General features: G+C 36.9%; 1 protein-coding gene across 1 annotated transcript in view; it reads right to left on the bottom strand.

The window, feature by feature from the left end:
* The window catches only part of cntn3a.2 (contactin 3a, tandem duplicate 2), a 69,765-nt gene that overhangs the window by 17,453 nt on the left and 35,453 nt on the right, over positions 1-16,859 (bottom strand). The window contains exons 6-12 of the mRNA XM_056237674.1: positions 16,493-16,696; positions 15,435-15,537; positions 14,777-14,961; positions 11,251-11,387; positions 10,912-11,041; positions 5,522-5,672; positions 3,455-3,582 (exon numbers count right to left, since the gene is read on the bottom strand). Of these exons, the coding sequence (XP_056093649.1) occupies positions 3,455-3,582; positions 5,522-5,672; positions 10,912-11,041; positions 11,251-11,387; positions 14,777-14,961; positions 15,435-15,537; positions 16,493-16,696 (1,038 nt within the window). The remainder of the gene's footprint in view (positions 1-3,454; positions 3,583-5,521; positions 5,673-10,911; positions 11,042-11,250; positions 11,388-14,776; positions 14,962-15,434; positions 15,538-16,492; positions 16,697-16,859) is intronic.

Here is a 16,859-nt window from a genome sequence, read left to right as displayed (position 1 = left end):
TTTTTTATTTTTTATTCTGTGGTGAAAACAAGCTTCCATAGCAAGTTTTTTTTTTTTTTTTTTTTTTTGGCGGAACATATAGAAGAGATTGTCCTTTAAAAAAATGGGGTTTAGTTATGTCTACAACTTGCTAGTCAGTTGCAGGTGACATGAAGGGGAGGGGCATTCTCACTGTAGAGGAGGGGAGCAATTTGGGGAGGGAATTTTTCTGTTCTGTAAATTAAAACGTTTAAATAGCGTGATGAACTCTCATTTCAAACAATCAAGGAAAAAACTATTTCTATTTAATTGATATAACCCTTTTAACTACATCAATGTTTTTACATTTGCCCAATTGCTTCCTTTCAGATTCATATTCAAATCTGCTGGGGCGGAGTTAGCTGTAAAATACGGTGATGTACTGTAGTAATCTCAGTAAAACCCAGAGTGCAAATGCAGCGTTCTATATTTTTCTCTCTAAATTGTGCACGCTCAACCTATAACCTACACCCTCACACAGTCCATTAGTGTAATCCAGGGTAATTGCAATGCCATAAGCGGAGCGTAAAAATGGGTAATTATAACAACACACAAAAAAAAGCCACTGTATCCCATCCCTGTTGAGTTGAGCTGAGAAGAAAAAAAACCCTGCCAGTTGGAGAGCTGAACCGCTCAACCCATCGCGTTATACTAGAGGAGCATGTAAGCCCCAGAAAGCAAACAACTTTTCTGTCAGAATGCATTATACAGTATAAAACAGAACAAACTACATGAAACAGAAGTCCTTCTGTGCAGAACACCTTTGTATTTACTCTTTCAGCTGAATCTATTTGTTGTTCTGGCGTAACTGCCAGGTTAAGATAGGATAGGATAGTTCACCAAAAAAATTTAAATTCATTCCTCATTTACCCTCATGTTGTCCCAAACTCGTATTATTTTCTTTATTCTGTCGAATGATTTTGTTCATACAATGCAAGTCAATGGGGTCCAACAGATTCAAGCTACAAAAAGGACACAAAGTTAGTGTAAAAGTAATTCATTAAACTGTAGTGGTTTAAAGTTTTGCTATTACTTTCCTTTAGGGTCCAATTCTCACTAGAGGTAATGCATTGACGTCACTTTTTTTCCCGCTGGAAAACGCCCCCCTTAGCTGGACTGAGTGGCAAAAGAGCTGCTGCATGACTGGAAAAATAGGGGAAACTGCGAATACGCAAGTAGAACAACCACTTTTATCAGTTAAACTGAGGTTGGACTCAATATAGTGTTCCTTACAACTTACCAAAGATCGAGTGATCCATAGATATTGACATGCAGCCAGGAATCCTGTTTCCTGACATTTATATGTGCCTGATTTCCACGCCGGGGAAAACAAAGCTAATTTGCCTGTGAACGCTTTATATAAATACAATATGTCTAAATCCGGGTGATTTTTTGTCAGTGTTTATTTGAAAACGTCCAATTATGCAGAATATACGATGGTTAATATTTAATTGATGAGTTGTCAATTTAAAAATATAACAATATATGTTCCAAATATACCCCAAAACAACTAGAGATCCACCCGTTGTAAAATGCAAAAGACTTCGGACTTCGGAGTGGCTACAGAAAAAGACACTGCAACCGGGCTACATATTGGAAGGGCTTTTGAAAGGTAAAAATTGTATTAGATTCCAGTTTTAAATATGCATCTGATTACAGATATGCATGTTTGTATTTCAAAGAGAACCAGTTCTAAGGAACATTAATTTGTTGGTATGACAATTAGAAATTAGACAGAAATGGAAACTGGACTACAGGTAGCCCTAATACACATTAAATATAGTCACACAATGCTGATGTTGTTAACATTAACAATTTGAGAACAAAGTATCATTTGCACGGTTTGACGTGATATGATAAGCGATCATTAGATTTAATCAGCGCGATTTACTGCAATGCTTTTCCCCCCTTAATCCCCCAGATGACATTTTCTGAAAATTCTTATGTTCGTCATACTTCCAAAAAGTATAATCTGTGATTCTGAATGACAGGATCCACACCGGCGTGGCGACTGACAGCCGCACATTCTCCCCAAAACATTGGATTAATCCGCGCCGTGCCGTGCCGAGGCACAACCCACGTAAAGTTGATAATTCCGCAAATGACTGCAATGGCAGATGGCGGAGATGGCGACAAAGAGGAAAAACTACGGACTGCAGCTTTAACTACCTTTCTTCCAATTAATATGCAGCAATTAGGAGTTTGAGGCAGAAGTCATAGTTAATAGTTAATAGTGAGAATTGGACCCTAAACTAAAGTGTGACCAAGTTTTCAAGTAAATCATTGATCAATTAATGTATACAGAGTCGAAATCAAAAATGGTGTCACTTCAATAACATGACTGAACATGTTGACGCCTTCACAGAAAAACTTGATTTGGAAGAAATTAACAACTTAAATTTCACTCTGTTCATCATACTAAACGATTCCCTGCACCTGAATATGCCTACTTCCATACTGTATGGTAGGCGAAAAATATTATGTAAGCCAAACAGTATGTCTGAATTCACAGTACTCAAAATAGTAGGCAAAAAGTACCTGGATGACCTACTGCTTACGGCGAGATTCTGAAGTGTGTATTCACAGGACACTTTACTATCCCATGAGGCCATAAGAGGAGGTGTGAATGTCAGTGAAGCGACGCAACTGATGGAGGTCACATGACATTCAAGTCAAGTCACCTTTATTTATATAGCGCTTTATACAATACAGGCTGTTTCAAAGCAGCTTTACAGTGATAACAGCTGAAGTCAGTACAGTGTTGATTCAGTTCCATTGTAAAGATCATCAATTATTCAATTAGTTCATTTCATCTTTAAAGCAGTTCTGCAAAACATGATGTCATCATCCAGCTCAGTTCAGTTCTCATGCAACAGCGTCAGTACAGTCAGATCAATAATATTGGCGGATGTAGTACGTCTGAATTGCATTCTATGCCGATTTATACTAGAATGCATGTTTTTAACATTTGTGAAGCAAGTGTCAAAACAAATGAAGTACCTACTATACAGTATGTGTGTTCATACGCAGCTAGTGTATACATTCAGAAGACTACAGTTGTATGATGTACTTTTACGCTACATTTATTTCCTTTTTTGGAGCTTCAAACTGTTGGATCCCATTGACTATTCAGTGTATGGACAAAAAGACATACCTCAAATATCTTCTTTTGTGCTCCACAGAAGAAACATTTGCAACAACAAGAGGGTGAGTATATGATGACAGAATTTCCATTCCTGGGGGAACTATGCCTTTAAGAAACTGTCATGATTTTGATTAATTGTCCAGCCGTACCAAGAACACAGTTGCCTGAAGCCCCCAGAGTTTGCAGACAAATCACCACTTCCCACAGTTGAATGACACTCTAAAATGACTTGTATCTGCAGGAAAAGCAAGGATAAAGCCCAAACCGTAACACGGTTACAGTAATCCTTACCTGTGACCAGCAGTCTTCCCGTAGTGCTGGCCGCACCAAACTGGTTTCTAGCCAAGCATGCATAGTTTCCCCCGTCCATCTTGGTCACATTTGTAATTCTAAGTGTTCCATCAGGGAGAAAAGTTATCCTAAAGGAGAGAACCACAATCCTATCAAATCAAATTGAAACTTGGTTAACTCATAATGGAGCTACATTCCCGAGTACAAATGTGTTTTATCTTTCGGGAACAGTAGAAATGTGTTAAAAAGAACATAATGCGTTTCTTTTGAATGGCACATAAATCTTTGTACATCGGACACTCTCCGTGTCTCTGTGCATCCAGCTGCCCGAGAGCCGATGAAGCTGAAGAATGTGCGCTCACACCAAACAGACATTCAAACGTAAAGCCGACAAGCTATAACAGCGGGCTCATTATTTGAATCAGATTACCTTGAGACCCTTCATGACTATTTCTACAGTTTGAACATACTCTTAATCTAAAAAAAACACAAACCTTATTGTCCTCATGTGCATGTTAAGTGCCTATCATTTGAAGTGCTTTCAATTTTATTGAATTGCTATTTACCTGTAACTGCCATCTGTGACACTTTAACCCTTTACAATAACTGTATATAACAACTGTAGTTTACATCTAGACATTAATATTTCAATGATTTCAAGGTATATTTTTTAGGGATGTGCAGTATATCTAGAGCTTTGCCTGACGCACAAGTGTATTTGATTAAATATACAGTTAAAACAGTAATATTGTGAAATATTACTACAATTTAATCATTTTAAAATGTAATTTATTCCTGTGATGTTAAAGCTGAATTTTCAGCATCATTCCTCCAGTCTTCAGTGTCACATGATCCTTCAGAAATCATTCTATGATGCTGATTTGCTGCTCAAGAAACATTTCTTATTATTATCAATGTTGAAAGCAGTTGTGCGGCTTAATTTTTTTGTGGAAACTGTGATACAGTTTTTTTCTTTGATGAAAAGAACGTCCAAAAGAACAGCATTTATTTGAAATATATATCTGATGTAACAAGGTAAAAGTCTTTCCTGTCACTTTTGAGGAATTCATTGCATCCTTGCTCAAGAAAAGTATTAACTTCTTTAAAAAAAAAGTACAGACTTCAAAATTGTGAATGATAGTGAATAGTATTCCTGAGAGCTAAAAGAATTAGCAATGTACACCAAAAAAGAAAAGAAAAAAAAAGACGACTAATAAGTAATGCTAATATATGCTAAGGCAATTATATTATTTTGATGAAATATTACTATGATAAGTGCAAATATAGTTTTCCAGCATTTTTCTAATGTTACAATCACCCCTGTAATGGTAACTTATTGTATATATATATTAAAAAAATGCTCAAATCTTTATCAATGTAAAAATGTAATGGTACTATTACTGATGGCACTTGTTTTTTTTTTCTTCATATATCACACACTGCTATACATTTTAAAGATCTTACAATTGCCCCTGGTCTCCCCTACATATCAACAGCGATTCACAATGCATCATCTGGAGTACCAGAGAGCAAACGCTGGTATCCCAGTACTGGAATGTTAATGTCCTAATGCACAATTCCCCGTCAAGGCGCTTACAGTTAAATTGGACTGCGGCTGTCTCACCAAACGCTCTCAAAACAAACAACTGTGGCTTAATGCAAATCTATTGTTTTCCCACAACAGTTCTCCACCCTTGACAGGATTCGCCCCATACTATTTAATCCAACTTCATTATAAAAAGAGCCAAGCTTGCGATCCGCTGTGCTTCCTCAAGTGGCCTCCTACCAGGATTCATTTCACCCTTGACAGACTAAACCCAAAATGACGAGCGACCTCCTGCTGGCCAGGCCTAATGGCCTGCTTCATAATTCATGAGTGTTATGGTCAGTGAGCTACCACAATTGGCAATGCAGCTTCCTTTTGATAACTGTTAAGTTGCAGCCTGTGCACAGATAGTGTGAACATAGCAGGGCTCCTGGGGTGAAGCCTTGTATGAATAGATGGTTGGGAGGAAGGGATACGAGGAATTAAGGACAAGAAAAGGGAGAGAAAGATTGTATCCGTACCTCTCGGTGCTCTGCAGCGGTTCATTGCCTTTCCTCCACAGGCTGGCTGCTGTGGGAAAGGCCTGCGGTCTGCACTCCATGGTGACTGTGCTGCCCGTCTTGGCTTTAAGCAGAGCTCTGAGGGGGCTTCTGGAAAAGTCTGGGGGCGAGGCTGTGGAAAAACACAGGGCAAAGAGAGTCAAACTGCCGCCTCAGGCACGGATGCCCCGCGCACATAACTGTTAATGGACAGCAGGGCCGAAAGCAGTGTTGTGTGTGTGTGTGTGCTCTTCTGATCTAGGACCACCTTAGCATTTTCTCTTAAAGAAACAGTTCATTGGATATTCTGGAGGGACTTCGCTTGCACGCGCTCTGTGTTGTTTTAGCGATTCAGTAGGAATTATGCATTGCAAATCAGGTAAGAAAATTAGGGATGAATGCAATTTGCACGGTGCAGTTTCCCATCATGCTGTGTGGTTCTGAGCGCTAGGTTTTGCCAGATGCAGTCGACAATTCTTTATTGGGATAGTCCAAAACATTTTTAAATCTTACTTTTTGGGATACAATTTTTCCCATTATTTGACCTTTTCTTAGGATAAATCATGCACTTTATTTCGCATTAATGTGTTTAATGAAATGAGATATAATTGTTGTGCTTTTCACTGAGCGAAGTTGGTGTATTTGATGAATTACTGCTGCCATTATCAACAGAATATATATATATTGAAATGATATATTAAGATTATATATATATATATATATATATATATATATACACATATATAATCTGGGGTTTAAATTGATCAAAAGTGAAACATTGTTACAAAAGATTTCTATTTCAAATAAATGCTGTCCTTTTGAACTTTTTTTAAACAAATAATTCCAGAAAAAAATTATTAGTTTCCACAAAAAAAATGTTAATAGCTGTTTAACAGTTTAACAAACATTAATATTTATTTTTAACACACACATATATATATAAATATACATTTTTAACATTGATAATATTTTTACTTGAGCACCAAATCAGCATATTAGAATGAAAATTCACCTTTGCCATCACAGAAATGAATTAAATTTTGAAATATATTCAAATTAGGCTTGGGCGGTATCCAAATTTTGATACCGTCAAACCTCCTCCCTATTTTACCATGGTATATGGTATTACCGCGTGACTAATTAAAAATTATGACATAAGGCTCAGACGGCATCACCAAACTGTTGGTTTGTGCAGGGATGAGTCACAATTTTCGAATATTCAATTAATTGATTTTATTATAGAATATGGAATAGGTTGTGGGATTATTGTCTATAAAAAATCCCCATGTTTTCCGTTCTGATGCGGTGGTGACACGTTCAACCAGAGGGTGGCGATGCCAATAATGCATCTAAAAGCTGTCAATCAACTCTCAGACAACAGGAGAAGATGCACATTGTCTCACACCAGAGCATGTGAGCGGAGTGGTAATATTTCCTCCAGAGCAGAGAGCGCATTTCTGAAGATCACGCGCCGCGTGCTCAGTCCACTCAGCGTCGCGCGCTCAGAATGCCCGCAGTGACATGCTGGTTAGAAAACATGTGAAGTTGGGCTGCCCGTGCACGACTAAAGTTTTTTTTTTCTAGTTGACTAGTAGTAGTTGATTTAAGCCATTAGTCTAATCACATATTTATATTGATTAAATTACTTAAATATATATAGGAGAGAATGCTAAACCATAATGAGCGTTTTCGTAATATATTGCCTATTCTGCATCTCAAAGCACGCATAAAGCTTCCCACAAAGAACCGGCAAAAGTAATTATTATGCATGAAACATTTGAATTGTTTATTAATGAAAAACTTTCTATGTCAGTGGCTGCACAGATAAAAGTTTACGATGCAGACTCGCATCTTCGCAGTAGTGAACGCGCATCGAGAGAAATGCACACTTCATATGAATTAGCCTACAGAGAGCAGGCCATTTCTTTTAGTTTTTAATTGTTTTGTTTAAAAGTAGACATTTCAAGCTTACTATATATATACTATATATATACACTTCTCAGATATTTCTATCTTATACGCTGAGTTTCGTTTTTTTTTAGGAGACGCGCTCCAGTTCACGCGCTGGCTTATATTGTCTAATATATATGCTTCTTATTTATTAATCCTGGCAATTCGTTGATGAAACATTGATTAAAATGAAGATACAATTTATACAAAACGAAATTCACTTTAAAGAAAGGCTTTCTACAAAACAAAACGTAATAAGTGGTCAAAAATCATGTCTGACCCATTCCAAATGTTTTCCGATATTGGGCATCTTATGATCCTATCTTATTCATCTCATGCAGTTTCCTTTTCATATAATCAACATAGATGAAATAAAAAAAATAACAACATTATATTATTAAACATAAATATGAAAAGAAATACGTTTTTTTTTTTTTTTTTTTTTTTTTTTTTACTTATAGCCTATTTAAGTGTCACACCGCTCCGCTGTATAGCTGTGTAGCCTACATGCATGTGTGCGTGCATATGGTGGAGGGGTGCGATTTTCGAATAATAATCAAATAATACCAGGCGATCTTCAAATATTATTTTTGCTTGAAATGCCCATCCCTGCCAAACTGCAGAAGTCGTGTTCTTCTTCGAGACCAGGTTACTCGGTGCGCAACTTGTCATCTTTCCCCCTCTCTCCCCCACTCTTTCTCCTCCACACTGTCACGTGATGACAACCACACATAAGCATTTTTAGCCATTAAATAAATTATATTTAATCCTTGTCTCCTATATAAGTGCATTGGATTTTTTTTTATGACGGTATGACGATATTGAAACTAATACCGTTGCTATTTTTAGATCCCGCGGTATACGATATTACCGTATTACCGCCCAAGCCTAATTCAAATAGAAAATAGATATTTTAAACTGTAATAAACTGGGACGGCAGTGGCTCAGTGGTTCATGTAGGTTGTCTACAATCCCCGGTTCCACTTGACCAAGTGTCGAGGTGTCCATGAGCAAGACACCTAACCCCAGATGCTCTCGGCGAGCTGGATGGCGCCTTGCATGGCTGACACCGCCGTCGGTGTATGAATGGGTGAGTGAATGGGGGAATGTGAGGCAAAATGTAAAGCGCTTTGGTGGCCATGGGTCTGTTGAAAGCACTATATAAATGCAGTCCATTTACCATAATATTTCGCAATATTACCGTTTTTTACTGTATAAATACAGCCTTAGTGAACACACGAGACGTCCTTCAAAAACATTAAAAACAAATGTACTGACCCCAAAATTGTAAATGTAATAAATAATAAAAATATGTCCTTGTGTGAAAAATAACTTGCTAAAAGCTTTTCTTTGTGAGTGTACCATCCCTTTCAAAATGAATTGTTTTTTTTTTATAAAATCCCCCTAAACGCGTTTAAACAAGGGATGACATCAAGCCATGCTGATATTTCCCAGACAGCTGACACCAGTGTTGATATAAGTTATCCAGCTTTTAAAGTAGCCCTTATATGCAAGTCATTTTCCGAAAGCGGTGACGTAACACTAAGAGACTAGCGCTAATTGGGTCTAATGTATCTCCTCTGCCGAGAAGCAGCGTTTATCCAATGCTGTGAATGGGAAATCCGCTCATGCACTGTCATAGCGAACACGCTGTGCCCTAAAGCATTGTTAAATAGCATCTCTATTACCTAATTAGCCCGTGGAGGGTTCCTGGCACCTCCACAAATATCATTAGAGAAGGCCAGTGAAGGAATTGGCTGCAGTCAGAAATCAGAGGTGTCCTTAATGACCTCTACCCACTTTACACCATCTCTCTCTCTCTCTCTCTCTCTTCCCGTGTCTGTGTATGAGCTGATGACAAAGATCTTTCCCTGGTCTTTGTCACTGTCTACTTAAATGTTTTTCCACTAGTGAACCCCTCAGTCGTGGCTTTGTCATGTTGTCAACAGAGCGGCCACAGTTTCCTCATCTCCCACCAGCCAATCAATAGTGGATTAACATTACTAAAAAGTCACAGTGCCACGCCACTCCACTCTAAATGCTGCTAAATCAATGCTCTTATGGGAAACGTTGAAAAGAGGGCAGCTCCTTGGTGTGGGAGTCCATTTCAAGAGTTTATTTGCCTGTGAAGACCTCAGAGCAGCTCCTGTGTTCTTATATTTATAATGAACCATATTGCAGTTTGAACATTTTTTTTTTTTCTGTTTTTTTTGTGCAAACTACACTAGTCAAACTCAAGTACATTGTCGAAACATTTCTTTTGTTAAACTCTAGTCTTATTTTACTCCATCTAAGCTAATCTTAATCTTTTTTGAACTGATATGTACAGGCTGCACATAACTGAAAACACTAAAGGCATTCGTAAATTTGATTATTTTTGCGCTTTTCGCTCTTCCTGATTGAAAAGCAAAGTCGACACATCTGAGGTTGAAGTGTGCATCCGGAGTGTGTGATTGGCTGCCGGCGCTGGAGAGGCACGATTCTACGCCATCTGGTTCACTGCATTTATTCATGAAAAGGAACTCTTAACTCAATCACTGCGCTGTATTACGCATGAGATCGCATTACAGTGGAGAATTCAAACGTCATTTCAGCGCTGTTCCTTCAACTCTGCATGTTCAGCGTTGCGTTCGGAAACGTGCTGTAAGTGTGTGTTTCCTCAGCACAGTAACACAAAAGTGTCGTTTCATTTTCCCCACAATGCTGTCAGAGCTGGAGTTTGACTACCAACACATTGAAAATGTAGGAAGGGAAGTGAATAACGGCCATGATAAGGGAAAGGAATAACAGTCATGATAAAATAAAATACAATTTTAATATTGTTCACATTTTTCCACCTTTGAATATTTTAATATTTCACCAACTGCTTTGTCAAGATATTAAAATAACGCAATCTTTATAGCAGCACATCTGCCACACATCTTAATTTATTTCATCTAATCTAGTCTTAAATGGGTAACCAACACGTAAATAACATTTTGAAATGTCATAATAGTTTTTATAATACTTTTTAGAGGCTGATATCATTTGTTGCAAGGTAAAAGAAAGTTGCTTCAGAAGTCTTTCATTTAATTTTTTTTTTTTGCAAATGAGAAATGTATGGCATATACATTGTCTTGAAACAATAGTATGAAAAAAATCACAATTTATTTAAGGGAAATGAATAGCAGTCATGATAAAAAAATAAAAACAAACTTAGAAATTATTTTATATATATATATATATATACAGTATATAAATTATTTGATTTTAGTTGTGGTTTCTAGAACGATTGTAAATGTTGTACTGCAACGCTCCCCAACTGCAACCAAAAAGCAATGTTTTTAAATGTAAAAATGTTTTTGTGTTTGCTGGGATGGAGCGGCAAAGTGAACAAAGGCGCAAGATAATTGGAAATGAGGAAGTACAGGAGGCTCTCTTACCCAACACCACCAGCTCAGCACCAAAATAAATGATTCCGTGTTTGTTCTCAGCGACGCACTGATACATGCCAGCGTCGGAGAGGTTTACAGAGCTGATTGTCAGGGCTCCGTTCTCGATCTGTATCCTGTCCTGTGACACAGAAGAGCAAGCAATGAAAAGCATTTAAAAAAAACTGTGCATTCAACTCAAACAACAGAGACTGAAGTAGTTTAGTCATTATATGATCAATAAAACTGTTATATACATTTAACAGAGCTCTCCTGCTGAGGTTTAAACTGAGGATCATTGCACTGTCAACCCAGATCTTTTTACGACTACAACACTATTCCGAGTTTTACCTCGGCTGCCAGCAGTTCTCCATTCTTCAGCCAGCTGTATGAAGGCTTGGGCTTGCCATTGGCCTTACACTCCCAAAACAATCTCTCATCAATTGACAAAGCGTTGTCTCGCATCGTCTGAACCCACTGAGGTTTTGCTAAAAAAGAGAAGAAAAAAAAGGTACATTTTATTGCATATTTTAATATTTTTTATACTACATATAAACAATTTTTTTTATTAAAGTCTCTTCTGCTCACCAAGGCAGCAATTATCTGATCAAAAATAGAGTAAAAACAGTAATATTGTGAAATATTATCACAAATTTAAATGTATTTTATTCATATGATGGTAAAGATGAATTTTCAGCATCATTACTCCAGTCTTCAGCGTCACATGATCCTTCAGAAATCATAATACTGCTAATATGCTGATTTGATGTACATTGTACAAGAATTTTTTTTTTTATTATTATCAATGTTGAAAACAGTTGTGCTGCTTATTGTTTTTGAGGAAACTGACACATTCAGGATTCTCTGACAAATAGAAAGTTCAAAAGCAGCATTTACTTGAAATAGAATCTTTTGTAACATTATAAATGTCTTTACTGTCTCTTTCATCAATTTAATGCATTCTTGCTGAATAAAGTACAAAGAAAAAAACCTTAATAACACCAAACTTTTAAACTGTAATGTATAAACTCAACAGTCTTAAGTGATATTATGATACTGATATTATTAAAATTCAATACAATAAAATTCGACAATCATTTTAGTTGACGTCTGAAGAAAACATTATACTAGCAATAAAAAAAAAAAACATTCTGCTTTGTCTATCTTTAAAATATATCTGCCAAGCTTAATACAAACAATTGTTAAGGCAAGCACTGTTTTTAAATTGCTCAAGTTTTCTTATTTATATATGGAGACAATAATATCATAGAGACTTAGAGTTGTGCTGTTTTGATCCAGCAACTACCTAAATATACAATGATTTCAGAGTTTAGCCTTACCGAGGCATGTGCACTCTTTTATCTGATTAACTGAAAGCACAAAATGTCAATAATTACTTGATCTATCGGTCTTCCTGCCAATGGAAAAGATGACAGGTTTCCATTCATGCCGCCAGTTCTGTCTGAATTCATGATTGAACCATCACACGGTTCTATAATGTGACACTCTCCCCATGTTCTGCGTAGATTCACACCAATCACACAAGGCCCATGTAAGCATGCCTATAGATTAATCATCAATCACTATTCCTGCGAACAACGCTTGCAGGTTTTGTGGCAACTAAGCACTTAATTGAGAAAACCGATTGAAGCTCTGGTTTTCAAGAATTAATTAAAGCAAAGCATCTCTGAAACGCACGAGTTAACCCTGCAACTGTTACCAATTCATTTTTTCCGAGCTTTGGCCTTTTTCAAAGAGTCTGCATTATACAAGGCCGCTTGCACTCTGAAAGCACAGGGAAGAAAAGCTATCATGTTTTGTATGGTTCGTGGAGGCCAGGTCTTTTCAGGAGGTCGGAGTTGCACCTGCCCCTCTAACCTTCTCAATAAGTCATATATAAACCTTGAACTCGCATTCCCGATAACAATATTTCATCAGGGAGCTGAACTTAGAAATGGTGTGTACACAGATGTGAGTGGAAAGAACACCTTTGAAATCCCATCTGTCCAGTGCAATAGACCAGTGCTGATTTGGGCTAGAGTTTTGTATTTCCCTAATGGGTTTTTCCTTCTTTGAATATATATCCATTTTATTTGAATCAATAACCCACGACATGTGAAAGGTTCCCAAGATATCGAGTAGCTGTTTTGCTATCAATTATCACGGGAATTGTTTGCTGTTTTCATGTTGCTATTCAATCGGCAGCCACTGCACACTGTAATTCTGCGTGTATCTGGTGATCTCCACATCATTAGGACGAGGCCTGTTCTTCTTGTTGTGTCGTTGGAAAATGGCAGGCCCAATGGAGGTAATAATTCTCATATGCTCGTTTCTAGTGCCTAATAATCCATTGAGTCATATCTCGTCTCCAAAAATGGGTCCATGAATGCTTGAGCTCCAGATAGACCTACAATTTGCCAACGATGTCTCTTTGAAACAAACTTTGGTGTTAGATTTGGAACTGAAGTTTGATCTTATAAAACTAAGGTAAAATAATGAATAAATTGGAGAGTAAAATGGCTTGATAATTAGAGCTGACCTAATTGCAGTGTCTGAATTGATAATAACGAGTACCGTTATTAACTAAAATATAATGATAACACACCAGAGGTGAGATAAAGAGTTCTTCATGCATGTTTGTTATCTAACTAAATATCCATCCATCCTCAATCTATCTATCTATCTATCTATCTATCTATCTATCTATCTATCTATCTATCTATCTATCTATCTATCTATCTATCTATCTATCTATCTATCTATCTATCTCTAACTATCTATCTATCTATCTATCTATCTATCTATCTATCTATCTATCTATCTATCTATCTATCTATCTATCTATCTATCTATCTATCTATCTATCTATCTATCTATCTATCTATCTATCTATCTATCTATCTATCTATCTATCTATCTATCTATCTATCTATCTAATTTGGCTCTATAAAACTGTAACTCTTGCCATTTGACACCTTTCTGGATCAACAAAAGTGTCTCAAATTATAGCATTTAGCACTGCTGAGTCTTGGCACGACGCAACATTACTCTGCCAAATCCATTACGTGAGCTCAGTTTATTTTGATCTTTACTATGCGGTTATGGAAAATATAAGAAAGTCCAGACAGGGCAGAAAGTAATCAGAAAGAAATTCAATGCAATTGTGAAGTGACTGAACTGGCAGGGTTCCTCATAGTAAACGCCGGCAAGAATTTGATTGGTTATGACAACAATAATAAACATTAAGTGTTTTAAATTATTAGCAAGAATTAATTTCAACAACACAAGAAACAATATGGCAGAGACAACAGCTTCTGTAACTCCTACTAATATCCAACCAATGTGTAACAGTACTAGGAAATAATAAAATGGATTAGTACAATGGATTACACAACCAAACCATGTGTACAACAGCACCATAGACACACTAAACTGTATATTTAGTCCACTATATTTTCAGTCTGTATTTACAAAATATTCTTAGCAACTCATTGCCATTCTTTCAGTCATTTTTACAGTACTATTTGCACAACCACAATGATACCTTTTACGTCATTATACCACAATGGAGAGGTATTGTTGTGTCATGGCAGAAAATGACCTAGCTTGCTTCGAATTATTTGTAAAATTCTGAATACATTATTTTAATTGCAAGAAATTGCGGTTACACTTTATTTTAAGGTGATGTAGTTACATTATACTAACTTGACTACATCCCAGACAGCACCATAGTGCTGTCTGGGAACTTTATCCTTAGCTAACTAACCATAGGTTAGTTAATTGTAATTATGCATCACTTGTAATTTTTATAGCAAAAAATGATCATACCACATGCACTAAAGATGCAGTACAAAAACTATGAGTGAAATAATCATACCGTGGAAAGACAGTCGTCCTTGCACAGTGTTTTTTCCCATTTTATTCTCTGCCACACATTCATAGCCTCCGGCGTCCTCCTGCTGGAAACTGGGAATCTCCAGGACTACATTTGAGTTCTTCATCTTCACCTTGCTGGGAAACGGCACTCCATTCGCTCTCCTCCACGTTATCTCTGGAACTGGGCTGAACGTATGAGAAACTATGGTGAGTAATCTTGCAATAGCAAAAGAGAAAAATGAAAAAGCTACACAGAGCAGAAAAAAGAAAGAGAGATAGGGAAACAGAAAAGATGAAGATAAAGAATGGGTATTTTGTATAATTTCATTATTTTGTAGATTACTGTCGGTCCTACTCATATCTCAGCTCTAACATACTAAATGAGAAACATTTCCTCATAAGACACCATCTCATTTCTTTTTGCAAGGGAAACGTATATGGCTCATCCACTAATGGGATCAATTGAGACAGAAAAATTGCCTCAAGGCAAAAACTAGACTGTTATACGGTATTTCCCAAACAGACTTTGACAAGCATGTTTAAAAGGTGGCGAGAAGAGGTGGAAAAGGGCCAAGTTGAAAAACACATTAAGCTCAATGACAGAGTACCATTAAAAGTCGGGCATCAGTAACTACAAAAGGGTGCAGAATTCCACTTACTTCCCCAAAGCAAAACACTCCAGTGTCACAACTGATCCCTTTGCAGCCGGAACCATGTCAGAGAAATGAACCTCTATTTTCGGCTCATATTCACCCATTACGCCTATGAGGGGAAAAACAGTGTTATTTTTCCATTCATAATTCATTCACTGATTATGTATAATAAGAGAGACTACTGTATATTTTATGATAAATACGAAACAGTGTTAGTAGGTAAACGGCTTCTTCTCCCGAGAACAAGCGGTTAAAACAAAGGCAACAAATAATTCATACCAATCTGGAGTCTGACACAACGCAGAGAGGTGTGGTGTTTGCTGCAGTTTTTACAGTGTCTGTAAATATTTTATATAGCCATTGTTTATGTTTACTTCATGACAAAGTATGTTTAGGACTGTGAAAGCCTTTCTTGGAGAGTAAACTGGGCCGTTCATGAAACTATGGCTGCTAAAAATGCTATGTAAAACTAATTTACACTGTCTTATGGTAAAAAAAAGAAAGTGTTTGCATGCTGTCAATTCAAAACCAAAGAAAGTGTTTTCTGTGTTGCTATCAAATTCTAAGCAATTTAAATTAGTGTTGTATTCAAAGTCAAAAAATGCATTTCTGTTTTTGTTGATTTAAATGCTAGTTTCAAATACACTTCACATTTCAGTTTAGTTTTAGTTAGTTCATATTTTTCTGTAATTATAGAATCAGCTGAAGAATCAACAGATTTTAGGCATCTGACAAGGAAAGATATAACTTTAAGAGCCCTCTACAAATTTGTACCAGGTAAAACATTTACTATGATGTAATAATTACTGTATGGGCATATGTATATATACTTTTTCTTTAGTTTTAGTCAGGGGGTGGGGTGTTCATCAATGCTTTGAATTGAATCAGTCAAATCTAACATGAAACCAAATGAAATCCCACTGCTGTAAATTATCCCGCTACTCTATTTATAAAAAAAAACAAAAACATTTGTATATTCCACCATGGGAATGAAACCCATGTCCAAAAAAAATAAAGCTTTAATGATTCAGCTTCTGCCCACTTAAAAAAACATTGATATTTACCATCCGTTCGTAGTACCAGAGGGGTCGGGGAGCTGAGGACTTTGCCTTTAGTGATGCGGTTTACCACCACGCACGTGTAGTTACCCACATCCGAAGGCTCCACTTTGGCGATGTAAAGGTTTCCCGTCTCCTGAGAGACAAAGCGACGATTGTCTTGCTGAACAAAGTAAGGGTACTCGTTAAAGACCCATGCAAATGAGAGATCTGGAAAGGAGATGGGACACAGAACATATATCATCTTAGGGAACTTAAATGAGAAATTCTTTGTACTTTTTGGTATTATCATTAGGGCACCAATCCTACTTTTCTCTCCCAGTAGCACTTCAGAAATCTTATCCAGGTGCATCCAAAATTATCATAGGGTATG

Source organism: Rhinichthys klamathensis, unplaced genomic scaffold, assembly GCF_029890125.1.
Source record: "Rhinichthys klamathensis goyatoka isolate OS25496 unplaced genomic scaffold, OSU_Roscu_1.1 h1tg000492l_1, whole genome shotgun sequence".
In the NCBI taxonomy this organism is placed as follows: Eukaryota; Metazoa; Chordata; class Actinopteri; order Cypriniformes; family Leuciscidae; genus Rhinichthys; species Rhinichthys klamathensis.
Note: the sequence above shows the minus strand (reverse complement) of the source record. Positions and strands in the feature narration are given on the sequence as shown.